Source organism: Strix aluco, chromosome 6, assembly GCF_031877795.1.
Source record: "Strix aluco isolate bStrAlu1 chromosome 6, bStrAlu1.hap1, whole genome shotgun sequence".
NCBI lineage: Eukaryota > Metazoa > Chordata > Aves > Strigiformes > Strigidae > Strix > Strix aluco.
The window spans coordinates 12,687,584-12,701,361 of NC_133936.1; the positions used below are offsets into that span (position 1 = coordinate 12,687,584).

General features: G+C 38.6%; 1 protein-coding gene across 7 annotated transcripts in view; it reads left to right on the plus strand.

Moving 5' to 3' along the window:
- Window positions 1–13,778, plus strand: part of MYLK (myosin light chain kinase) — a 218,425-nt gene that overhangs the window by 163,084 nt on the left and 41,563 nt on the right. For all 7 annotated transcript variants that reach the window (XM_074828720.1, XM_074828716.1, XM_074828721.1 and 4 more), the window contains 3 exons: window positions 5,767–5,817; window positions 7,491–7,618; window positions 11,031–11,184. In XM_074828720.1, coding sequence (XP_074684821.1) covers window positions 5,767–5,817; window positions 7,491–7,618; window positions 11,031–11,184 — 333 coding nt within the window. The remainder of the gene's footprint in view (window positions 1–5,766; window positions 5,818–7,490; window positions 7,619–11,030; window positions 11,185–13,778) is intronic.

Sequence of the window (13,778 nt, forward strand, 5' to 3'; positions counted from 1 at the left end):
CATGATTTAGAAACTAAATATGGCATGTTGCAACAGAATGACAGTTGCTTTTAATGAAAATGAAAAAGCTATTAAAAACTGTTCTGAAACACGAAAACTCAAATACTGACTTGTATGGCATTTAGTTTTCTAATTTCTGCTTGTCATCAAATTTAAGTCAGAGTTGCTTTCTATTTTATTGTATTTAGATAATAAATAGTTATTTGGAAACAGTATGAGAAATTTGCTCTTTGAGAAGCAGTGAAGTGAAACTGTTTAAGCTTTCAAACCTTGATGAAGTTGTCAGGCTGCTGGTGTTAGTGCATTGTGACTGTCATTTTTCTCTGTAGCAATTAGCATAGGTTCATGAACGTATGAATAAATTGGTAAGTAATCATAGAATCACAGAATGGTTTGGTTGGAAGGGACCTTAAAGATCATCCAGTTCCATCCCCCTGCCATGGGCAGGGACACCTTCCACTAGACCAGGTTGCTCAAAGCCCCGTCCAACCTGGCCTTGAACACTGCCAGGGAGGGGGCAGCCACAGCTTCTCTGGGCAACCTGTGCCAGTGCCTCACCACCCTCACAGGAAAGAATCTTTCCCTTATATCTAACCTAAATCCACCCTCTTTCAGTTTAAAACCATTACTACTCATCTTACCACTACGGTCCCTGATAAAAAGTCCCTCCCCATCTTTCCTGTAGCCCCCTTTAAGTACTGGAAGGCTACTATAAGGTCTCCCAGAGCCTTCTCTTCTCCAGGCTGAACAACTCCAACTCTCTCAGCCTGTTCTCACAGGGGAGCTGCTGCAGCCCCTTCATCATCTTTGTGGCCTCCTCTGGACCTGCTCAAGCAGGTCCGTGTCCTTCTTATGTTGGGGGCCCCAGGGCTGGACACAATGATGTATTGTCTTTTTTTTCTGCAATTGTGGCCATCATCTTTCTCATATTTCATCTTGTCTGTGCTAAGTAATTCCTGTAATAAGTTTTTGCACCATCAGTGAAATCTGTGACAGAAGCAATGATAGAATTCAGTAATTCATTGCCTTGACCACAAGGCCAAGCGTTTTGTATTTTCTGTACTTCTAGGTCTCTGTCCCTCCATGCTTTCTAGCATAGCAGTGAATAGTGGAGCTTTACAGACAACAATCACCTTTGATTCAGACCCTGATATCTATCCCCAGAAGGGTCTGAAGGAGGTTACACTGTGATTCATTTACATGTGGGAGAGAAACATCTCGTAATACCACATCCCACACGTCTGAAGCATTCAAGTGAGATGGGGAAGAAGGAACAGAGACACGAATATGGGTTTTCCATCTCCTGTATAAATATTCTTGTTACCATATCTGACACGTTACAGACATGACTTCTTTTTTCAGTTTCTCTTAAAGGAAACTCTGAAAAAAACCAATTTAGTTCCTCTCAGAAGATGAAATCTTGAAAGGTTTTGCATGAGAGGAAAATGATTTCCTATGTGACTATAGTATCAGAGTATGTCATTAGCCCTTCTCCTATCCTCAGCTAAAATGAGCGTATTCCACAGGCAGACAGAAGCAGGGAAATGTCTTGCTCCTTAACGGAGTTAGGTATTTATTGTACTTGTTTACCAGGTGCTGAAATCCATCACTATAGAAGACATGCACATAATTTTAGGCATGTCCCTCAAGAAAGACAGTAGGAATTATGGACTGGTTGGAAATGCTATCTTGAGTACTGATGTTTTTTTCAGACTGTAAGAGTTTTACTTCATGCTTTATGAGAGCAAGTTGTGCGAGAGCCATTTCAGGGGAGGGCTATGCCTATTTTTAGTAAAATTCCAAAAAAGGGAAACAAAAAAGGAAGACGGAGGCTTCTGAACATATCTGCTCTCACGATTCACCATCAGGGCAAAGAACGGCACAACTGAATGTCCCACCACTATCAGCCCGTATGGGATCTTTCCCTTTCTTAGTTTATGTCCCCCCCACCCAGACACAAACTCTAAGAGACAAACCTGCCTATAAAGTTATGTAAATACCAGCCTTGTAATGTTTACATTAAGTTGTTTCTAGAAGGCAGATTAATTTAAGGAGGGAATATTATGTCCTTTTTCTTCCAGGCTGGTCTTCAGCTTCAGCCTGTTTCGATGTAAATATCAAAAGAGAGACAAACTGTCTTTTTTTAAAAAAGCAGCAGAGGCAGACTTGAACTAACATTTCCAAGAGGCTCAAATATTTTAATGAAAACAATCATTTGACCTTGTCAACTTTGGGTAATCTTATTAGATTTTTTTCACTAACTGTCTCCAGCAGCTTCTGAAACAAAAGTTGCATTTCAAAAAGATGCATGAGATGAGCTGGTATTCTTAAGGAAGATCTTAGAACAGTGGAGTGTATGCTATTAGCAAAAGAAGTCACAGACCCAGAGACACATCCTTGTACTCATCCCCTTCCATACTGCTCCTGCCTTTCATTTCTGCTGAGGGCTATTTGTGTCTGCAAAACAGGATATTCAGCCAGACCTTCCAGCAACCCTTGGCAATCTACATGGTTTGATGAAGGCCAGTGACAGTCTGTATATCCTCAGTTAAGTGAGTGTAATGTCCTGATGGATAAAAACTAAAAATTAAAAAAAAATTTTGGATTTACATATAAAAAGCAGTACCCTAGCTGAATGGGGTGATGGGCTCATGTTCTTTGCTTTGCTGCTATGGAAATCTTCATTGAGGTGAGAACCTTTTAAATTGTTTTAAGCATAAACCCTTAGTTATTCCAAGGCTAGGAGGGACACCATGCATTTATTCCACTTACAGGGTAAATGTAATACCTAGTGGTTCATTATACATCCTAGCCTGTATAGAAGCAGTGTTCTTTAACAGTGATGAATTGAGTGTCACTGACTCCAGTTGTGAATGAGAAAATTATGTTATTGGGGTCCCTTCTGTGATGAACTGAGAGTGGCTGATAGTAGGCAGAGAAATGTGATAGCATAGTATTAAGTATCTGAGTATATAGATATCCATTCTCTGCATGTAGTCTGCAAAGGCAGAGAATTACATTGTCAGCCAGCAGGAAAAAAAAAATCTTGAGATATTAAGAGTCAGAGTGAAACATGAACATTTGGAGAGTGTGATGACTCCACCATCACCTTCCTTGTTAACTAAGGTACTGCAACAAATACACAATGTGGGCCAAGAGGTGATAGCTGAGTGAAAATCCTGCTGGATTAAGGAATTTGCTTTTCCTCTTTTTTGTCTGCAGTGACATTTCTGAAAAATAGCAATAGTATTTGCAACCCAAGATGGCACTTGACATATGGTGCATTTTCCTCCTTCTTGGTGCTCTTTGTTGGTGCTTTTTATCAAGCTTAATGGAGTGTGGAAGTAATCAAATTTGTGTCATTGCTTTAGCCTGTATTAAGAGCCATTATAGCTCTTCAAGAGATATCCAACAGCTATTTCATTCTCAGTTTAGAGAAGAACAGAGAATCTGATTTCAAATACAGTGCATGCACACACAAAAATGTTTACATGTTTTTAAATCATATAACTGAGTTAGTTTCCATGGGATTATGCATTTAATGAGTAACTAATAGATTATTTCAATTAATAGGGGTGTTTAACAGCAGATGATAGGCCAGACCCTACAGCCCTTCCAGCTGGCATCTGATCATATAAGTAGTTTCATCCACGTAACTGTGACTACAGCCTGAAATAAGAGTTTCGGCTCAGGGTGTGAGCATACAATGACAAAGAGGAAAGCTGATTTGAAAACACCACTTGTTGCTTTTGCTTATGCAGCTTGGGCAGGAAAGAGGATCTGGAAATATATTTGCTGTCACTTACTACAGCAGCCAGGGTACATGTCAGTCTGTTGGTGGCCCAAAAAGGAATGGGTCCCTTTAATGAGCAGTAGTGTTCTTCGAAGGCCTCCATTTAAACAGGGTTAAGCCCACATGGAAGACATGGCAGGACAGATGCCTAGCTCATGCCCTGGCAGTCCAGTTACACTAGGATAAACACCTCACAAGTACTAATCTGAACCTTTAACTAGTTCTGTTGAGCTGACAGTCATTGAAGAAAGGCTTCCTTGGGAGATATCCAACTATTCTTTTTTGACTCAGCCGTAAGTACTGCAAGAAAATCCTACCTCTCCATTATTGTGTTTCTGATTCCTACAAAATCAATAAAGACCAAGCATATAGAAGCTAAGCATACTTTGAGAGAAAATTGCTGTGAAATGTAAGATTATAAAAAAGAAGGTGGCAAAAACCTTCTATTCAGTGTGTAGTGAAATATTCTCCAGAATGAACTGAATAAACACTGGTGTTGACAGCTAAACCATTACATATTTATTAAAGCATTTGGTCTTTTAACAACCTAGAGCACATCAGTTACTATTTCCAATGACTCTAAAACTTAAAATCAGTCTTCACATCTGTCTGTTGCTTGAGCTATAACATTAGACTCCCATGGTGGGTTCACAATTCATGGCTCCTTATTCATGGAGCATCAGGTGATGTGCCTCGGTATCATGCACAGCTTGTAGTTTGCTGTAGCAAAGGGGGTTAAAATAAAATACTCTTTTTATTGGTTTGTTGGATTTGGGGGGATTGTTTTGCTGCTTAGTGTCTTGCTACTTTGAAATAACTTAAGTAAACAATGAACCAAAAAATGCAAACCTTTCGAGACTGTTATGGCTATCACTAGGCATCTATGTATATTCTGCCAGATTTTCAAAAGCACTTAGCAGGTACTGTTTTCATTGGAGGCAATAACATCTTAAAAGCCAGACTACTTCAATCAAGCTGCCTACTTGAGTATAAGAAATAAGAAATGTCTTTTCACAGCAGAAGCCATCCTCTGACAAGGATGCTTAGGATAGCAGATAAAAAGAGAGTGCTTTAAAAGGAATGAGCCCCTCCACTTCTGGAATTCAGTGGTTTGAAGGCATCCAGACTGTTAAATTTAACGGCCACCACTAGACCTAACTCCTATGAATTTATCCTTTTGAACCTGTTTATGTTTTTGTCTTGCAAAACATTACTTGTCTGTGAATGTAGGTTATGCATGCTATATTTAAAAATACTTCTTTTTTTAATTTTATGCCTGCTGCCTGGTAATTTAATTGGGTGGCCCCTAGTTCTCGTTTTGTGAAAAATAGTTAATAGTGATTTTCTTCCTACCTGTCTCTATTTACCATTCACAATTTGTAGAACATTGTCTTCCCAAAATTTATGAGCCCAGATTTCAAATTCTGGGCCATATTTTTTGATGCCATGACCCTTTCTTTTGTGAATATAGCAAAAAGTTGTCCCCGCCTAGGGAAGAGGGCGAGGCAGAGGGGTGATACTAGTATTTATTGCCTGTATATCACTGTTTCTTTACTAGCTCACAAGTGGTATAAGAAGCAGCATGTGGTGTTGACTACCCTAGTTTTAACTGCACTCATTCAGCACTGATTATGCTGGAAATCCAAGCAGAAATTCAGTGTGAGATGGATCTTGGCCCAGTGTTTTCACTCCAGTTAAACTGCTATACGGAATGGAGTATGACAGATTATGGGAGATGTGTAGCAGATTTCTTTGATTCTTTTAAAAGTTCCAGCTTCAACTGTGAATATTCTGAGGATCATTCAGGATAATAAAAGTGTTTTTAAAAAGTATTTTTAATTCTTGAGTTTAATACGCTGAAATAACATATTATATTTTCAAGTGTCAACAAACCATTACTATGGATGTAAGTTTTGTAGTTAATCTTGTACATTCACCTTTGAATTAACTTTTTTTTTTTTTTTTTTAACTAGGTGAAGCAACAGTGAAGAAGAAACCAGCTCCAAAGACTCCTCCAAAAGCAGGTAATTTGTTGCATATGTCATCCTTTAGGAATAACCAACACAGTTTTAAAGAACAGACACCACATTTCTAAGTACAGCTGTTTGCCTACTAAATTTGTTTGCATATGTGATTAAACAGTGGGTAAGCAAAGTCCCTTTTTCAAACTTGTTCACAAGGTTACAGTGTGCTAAGACTTAAAATAGGACCATGCAAAAAACTTACTATTGAATAAACTGTAGCAAGATCCTGCCAAATGTCAGCAGTAGTGTTGTAACTCATGCCCTTTTCTATATCCACAACACACCTCAGCCTTCTGTGAAAGAGATTTGTCTATGTATCACAGAATGCCACCTCTGCATGAGTAATTACCACACAGAAGTTGATAGGTTCTACTTTTCCTCATAACTGGCATTATGGTTACATGTTGATGTGTTTGCACTTTCCTAGGCAAAGCTATCTATATTTAAAGTTACCCAGAATGTTCTTCTATAGGAACCTGCTTTCAGTGTCTTAAAACTTTGTCAGACTTCTAAACTGTTCAAGCTGTTTTCTGTGCCAGATATGTGCCTCAGCCTAGTTTCCTTCAGATATTTTCAAAACAAAAACACTTTTCAAAGAACAAGTCTAGGATGAAGAAAAACCCACTTTGTTTTAATTACATTGAAAAGAAAAAGAAAGAACTTTTTCATGCCCAGTAGCGCTGTGCTTTGGAGAGGAATGTTACATTTAGCAGTGAAGTCATTCTAATATTAGGGAATGAATGCCTTTTACCACTTCTGTCAATATGTCCTCAAATCTGCCCCCTTCTCCCTGGACACACCCTCTCCCCACCCTCTTCCCCCCACCCCAAATATTTTTTATTGTGCTGCTCTTGTAAAGTAACAGCACAGGTTTCACCCTGGAGTTGTCTGGGCTGTGATATTTCTGGCGTCCGTCCCTAGCAGCTACCAGGGGTCTGGCACACTCAGCATCACAACCGAGAGTCAGGAAGCAGCACTATTAGCAAAGACATGTTCCGCCATCTATTGATACTCAGGCAGTGAGAGGGAAGAGAAGGAGAAATATCCAATTCAGAAATGGAGGAGTATGAATGGGACTGCAAGATTTAAAAGAAGCACTGTAATACACAAACAAAAGGATCTGTCATTGCTCACAGGAAAATTGAGTGTGATGGAGAAAGGCATCGATTTCCTTCCTTGTCTCTCTAATAGATATCCCACATGATTACCTGGCTACTGAAGCCAGAATCTTCATCGGCAGGTGTTGAGTCTTAAATTTTCTGAATGCTGTTGATGATATTAGGGAGCAGGTTTGCGCACCCCCTCGGTACACACAAATTGATACGAAGTTAGCTGGAGCCATTCTTCAAAAATACAAAGTACAAAAGAAAAAAGAAGTTTTTCTGAAAAACCCAACACAAAATTTCATAAGCTGTATATTTGGAATTGGTAGTAGATCTTAACACTTTTGGCATTTGTGAATGTACCGTGGTCTGTACCCGTAGATCGTTATTGCTTCACTACAGTAGAATTAAAAATGTCCACAGAATTATTCCACTGCAAGCAACAGATAACTGCTAATATGGATTTCAAATGCTGCTTTGAAACTGTTGAATTGAGAAATGTGTTTTGAATTTTAAGAAAAATAGAAAATCCAGTCACCTAAATGGATTGATTTTTTTTTTTTTTATCAGCTGCTCCTCCTCAGATTACTCAGTTCCCAGAAGACAGAAAAGTCCGTGCGGGTGAATCAGTGGAATTGTTTGCCAAGGTGGTAGGAACGGCACCCATAACTTGCACCTGGATGAAATTCCGTAAGCAGGTAAATTGTTTTCTGGTCTGTTTTAACAATCATTTAAAAAGTAGTGCTGGAAAGGAACACCAACAACCCATCTTGTCCACCTCCCTTCCCCAGGAACTGGCAAAGTCCATGTCATTCCTGCCAGATGTTTTCCTCACCTCTGCTGAAAACATTCCAGTGATGAAAATTTCACAGCCTCCATTAGCCACATATTGCAATGCTTAAATATCCATGGTGTTAGAAATTTTTTCCTAATGTCAAGCCCAAATCTTTCTTGCTACAGTTTAAACCTGTTGCTGCCTGTCCCCTCATATAACAAATGACTCTTCCTTTGAGAAAAGCCTTAGAACAGGTAATTAAAGGATAGGTGATGTGAAAGGTACAGGTATCTGAAAAGTATCTGTCACAGGAAACATTCCTCTCCTTCAAAAATAACCTCTTCTTCATTGATGCTTAGTCTAAAGTTATGTCAGAGGGGCAAAATGACGTATAAGAAGCTTGAGTGAAATGTCTTACAACACAAATGTCACCATGCAAGGCACAATAGCAGTTATGCTGCCATGAGTGCCCTCACCCCCAAGGTTTAAAGTTCCTTCTACTTGAATTGACTTCCTTGAACTATATTACATGTGTCCATAAGGGCAGTTTCTAAAGAGAGTTGCTTTAGTGAATAATTAAACCACTTTAAATCAAATAACCCAACATGCAAATACAAACTCAAAGATGAAGTGCCATGTTAGGACAGAGCAAATATAAATATGTACTGTAGCTGCCATTCTGTTTATTTCATTCTGAACTCGTTATGCACTCTATAGAACATTAATAAAAACATCTCCTCCTATAAGGAACTTTAGACTCTAAATCCAGATGTGTCAGCTTTTAAATGAAAGAATTCAAAACAGTTTGCTAGTGCAAAGGGTATTCCAGAGTCCATCTTTGCTAACCCCAAATTACCTCTTACTTTAGGGGAAAGGGGATTTTTTTTTCCTGAACTGCTATATTTTCTTAAAATACTTTAGTTTCAAGACTGGAGTTAAAAAGTGGTCTACTCATTTCTACAAAAAATGGTCTCAGAAGCTCCAGTGACATTCAGTGTCCTGTTTTGCTGAGCTCTGTCTTAACACATGGGTAAAATGTACCCCTCAGAAGTGAGTTTCTGGTTTGTGCAGAATTCTGCATTCATTGTTCAACACAATAATCATCTTTACATAGTTTTCAAGGCCATTTGTTATATACAAAATCTATGTAATAACAGAGACCAGCAGCTCATAATACTCAGATCCATAATCTGTGATTCTACACCTTTTTTCCTTTGTAAAATGTTATTTTTACCATCTTTATACTTTCTTCTTTAGTTATTCACTATGAGACAATCTGAAGGTTTGAAAAAAACATACATTAAAATGGCATGTAAATTTTTAAATGGTTCATTATGGCAGGTGAATGAGATAGAAAAAGAAAGAATTTCAGAAAGGTTAATAAACACTGTAGGAGGACAAGTGAGGGCAGCAGTTTTTCATTTATTAAATTAAATGAGGAGCCAGTTACTGTGTACTGTGCTGCACCATTATTTTGTTTTCATTTTCACTTATACTTCACCATATATTGTTTTATTCTTGGATTTCTTCCTCTTTTATAAATGTGGTTGATTTCAACTCTGTTCCATTCCTAAGTTCCATTCCCAGTCCTAAAAGTGAAAATCGCCCAAGTGTTCTTACAGTTTTCCTGGGGGTTATTTGTAGGAGTTATTTGAGCAGATCCGGTAAGTGGTGAGTTGTAGTTTCAGCCCTGCCACTGTGTGCCGCAGCATGCAGGAGGGACTTGTCCTCCCCATGTTCCTTCCTCACATTCCCTCAGGTTCAAGAGAGCCACAGTGGTCTCTCACAGATATAGTCTGGACAAATATCTTTTGCTTGAAGAAAGGGAATGTCACAAAGTTGAGACCGTTATGTTGTACATGATGACAGTGTAGTGGAGAGATGCTGGAACTGTGCTCAGCTGAAAAGGGGAAAGCCTTTGAAATCCTCTTCACTGGTTGAGGAACAAAGTCCATTGTTTTACAGTGTTGTTGGAGCTTTTTAACTATGACCAGTGAGTTTCTTTTGGAAACAGGGATCCAGCTTCCTGTTCCCCACAACCATTGCAAGACACTGAGCATCCTTTCAGGGCTTTCTCTGCATACTGCAGATCTAGTTCTACTAGACCAATTTTTTAATTACTATTATCCTTTGACTAATTCTAATGAAGCAAAACATATAAGCCAGTGTAGAATCTCAGAACAAAGTACAGTGGCAGGGCGGAACAACTTTCAGTATATTTTCAACTGTAATCCTACACAAACCCATTTGCTAGCGTTCTATTTGAGTTACCGTAGGAGCATCTTTCTCATGTTACTTTTGGGCATATAGCAATGCATGTGTTTTATCTCAGTTGAGAAAACAGGGAAAGTCCTGCTCTTAGTCTTGTAATTTATTTTCTGAATATATGAGACAAGATAAGGCAAACTAAATAGCCTTCATTTTTAATGAAATTCTGAGAATTAGTTGGAAGAGTCACTTATCTAAGAAGGAAGTGGTGGGAGGAAGAAGGGCATTGACATTATGTTGACTGTTTCATAAGAACACGGTGTACAGCTTATTAAGTGCAGTGTAGCATTATGAGGTTTTTAAATAATCTGTCATGTCTCAAGCTAATACTGATTAAAGTCTAAATTTCCTTGCCCATTCATGCTATGATAGCTTTGTTTCGATTAAAAACTAGTTCATAATATGCCTATGGTATTCAACTGAGATTTTGATTTTTGTCTCTCTAGAAAATAAAAATGCTATAGGAAAGCTAAATCTGCTCTTTGTATGTCTCTCTGCACAGCTGTAGCATTACATCTCCATTTCAGGCAACATCATCTTAAATTGTTCAAACCTAAGAAACTATTATCCTGATTTATGTGGAAGTACAGAATAAGGCTGGATAAGACAAGAGGGTAAAAGTCAAAGCTATGGATGATTTGCACATGGGGCCTCTAAAGAGGAATAGCAAATGAATTAGGGTAGTTAGAGCTAAACCCTTGTTCCACTGTAGTCTCTGTGAGATACGTGAGACCAAACTTTGGTCTTTTGCCAGTTACACAGTTTGCAATTTCAGCCTGTCAAAGAGAAGCTAGAAAGTGAAACTCCTGTTCTTTAGTGGAGTCACAGCAACACCAGTGCTCCCTGCTGCCTTTGAAGGACTGGAGCCATTATAAAGTTCCACTGCATTTCTAGATGTTTTGTGTTGATTACACTCTTTACCAGCTGGACATATTCACTGCTGTAGTAGAGTTATCTGCAGATAACACTCAATATGATATGACCTTGTTTTGTAATTTGAGCTCTTTCAGATATGAAGAAATTTATCCCCTAAAATCTTTTTTTTTTTTTCCTTCTGAATTTGGCAGATTGCAGAAAATGAATATATTAAAATTGAGAATGCTGAAAACAGCAGCAAGCTAACAATATCATCAACAAAGCAGGAACACTGTGGATGCTACACCCTAGTCGTAGAGAACAAACTTGGCAGCAGACAAGCACAAGTCAACCTTACAGTTGTTGGTAAGTCCATAATAATATTTTAGATATATAGTCATTCTTCAGTCATCACTCTACATTTGCCTTATATATGATGATATGCAAAAAATCAAATAAAATAATCAGATAAATTAAGAAGACTAAAATTAAAAACTAGTACTTTAAAAAAATATCTGGATGGACAGTGACATTGTAATAAGGACTATAAGCAAGTTCAGGCTATACTATGTTTTATTTTGAAAAATTACTAATTACAGATGAAGGTACAAAATAGCTCAGACTTTAAAAAAAACCACAAGAAAAAAACAGCTCATGTCTCCATTTTTTGGTTAGATACCACTTCTTTTTCCTGTTTAATGTTTTCAGCGTCCAGACGTTTGCTAGACTGCAAATTCTGAAACTGTTAGTTCAGGAAGGATTGAGGTTGTTTCTATTAGACTGTAAATTTGAAAACATCATGTTGCTTGGAGGAGGGAGATTTTATCCTTTTAATTGAAATTCCTACCATTGTATACTGCTTTACAGTGACAGAAGTGAATAAAGGCACTCTGTTTTGAATATGGAGCCCTTCCTATATGGGCTTTTACACACAGCTTCAAATATTCAAGCCATCAGGTTTGTTGTAGCACTCTGTGGACAGCTGCAGTTAGTTGTAGACTGATAGACAGTTGCAGTATATTTGCAGATAAAATTGCACCCTAGATCTAGACCAGCTAGCTTGAGTATCAGACAAAGTCTAGAGCTGTGACATCTGGCTCTGAAAGGGCCAATGAACCCACCTTGGTGGGTTCCACCTGTATCCACCTTGGTGGATATACAGCAAATGGTTTCCAGGGAAATCTGGGGAAGTTCTACAAGCAAAGAGGGTAATTTGGTTAAAACATTAGTCTACAGGATGGGTCTGTATCTATGGCCTCTGCAGAGGGGTTTGGACACAAGGCAGGGGAGGGCAGAGCTTGCCCAGGCATTTGAACGAGTTCTAGTTCAACCAGCAAGGCTGTGTCCTCATCACACACTCATAACTGCATTGGCTCTGCTGTCCTAACAGATATGTGGGCTAGTGAGTGAGTAAAGAAATGCAAGTATGAGGCCAAAGATGAAAATCTGACTTGAATGAAATCAGTGGCAAAATACCATTAACCCAAGTTGGACTGGAAATTCATTCCAGCAATCCAGTGAATAACATACAAAGTTTAATGAGTAGAATCACACTTTCAAGTATCCAATAGCAATATCCACTGCTAAAGAGTGAATGTCCCTCAGTTGCATACTGCTGTACATATTGTCACTAGAGGCCTCCTGATTATTTAAATGATTTTTTTTCATCTAATCCATGGCTTTCATTGCAGTTAAAAGATAACTGAATGAATGAGTATAAATATCAAGTAGATTCCAGGAACGTGCCAGAGAATTCAAGAACAGAAGAAAATAGAATAAGTATTTTTCACATGATGCATAGATAAATTGTACCACCCTTTCCAAGAGTGGGTTGTGCAGGTCAGAAATATAGCTGGGTTAAAAATGAACACTGTGAAAAATTGGTCCTCGAATAATCATCATATACATTGTTCTAGGTACAGCTTTTGGCTCCAAAGCCCCTACACAGATGATTAGCAGATAGAAGAATGGCAGGAGATTATTTGCTCTTTACATTTCCCTTTTTTTCACTCTTTCCTAGGCAACTGCTGCAGAATGCTAACTGTAGCAGGTTATTGGGCAAGATGGACTTTTTTTAGTTGAACTAGGCCGACAATTCCTATTATCTTGTCACTGTGTGAGCTTTGACTCATTATATAAGTCACTGGTTTATATCCTTTGGAGTTAATTGGCTTGAAAGTCTTTGAATTCTATAACCTTATAAAGCTACATCTCAACCTCCTGCTTTGCTCTTCCATAAGAAATGTGCCAGAGAACAGTGGGATTCCCAGAGATGCTTTTGGGAGTGTTGGGTAAAGAATCCTTACAATGTGCTGGAGTTTGCCATGTGTTTTGGCTGATGACAAGCTATCTGTTTCCAACTGAAAAGAATAAATTCCCTCTTGTAAAATTGCCAAGCTCTTCAATGAGACATCTCGCTGATGTCAGCACCGCCAAAGGCATGACAAAGCCTCAAGATTCCTAGTTTGCTACAAATGCATTTTAAGGCCAGATTCTTCCATCTGGGTGCTCAAAAATGTGGGAAAAGGGAGCAAAAATGTCTTCCTTCTAGGGAGTGGGTTAAAATCTCACTACTGAGATAAAATTCTTCACCCTATTTGCACCTTTAAAGGTGTTAAATGTTCATGAAAGTTGGAAGGTACTTTTCTCCAAAACTGGCTCCAGTCAAAATAGGGAAACTATGCTTCTCTGAATATGCAAATGTGAGACTTCTTAGTCTACCAAAGCTCATCCTTAGACCTAAATTCTCACCTGTCCATTCTCTCTCCTCCATCCAAAGTACTGGGAAGAAATTCACCCTCCCTGCCCTGACCCCACATTCAGAACAAGCATTTGTGGAGAAATCCCCGGTGCTAGAGATCAGCTCTGTTTGCCTCAGCTATTTATAATAAGGCTCTAAATTATGTGTGAGCTGCCTCCCTATAAGTTTGCCGATAAAAAGCACATCTCTCTGTATGCTG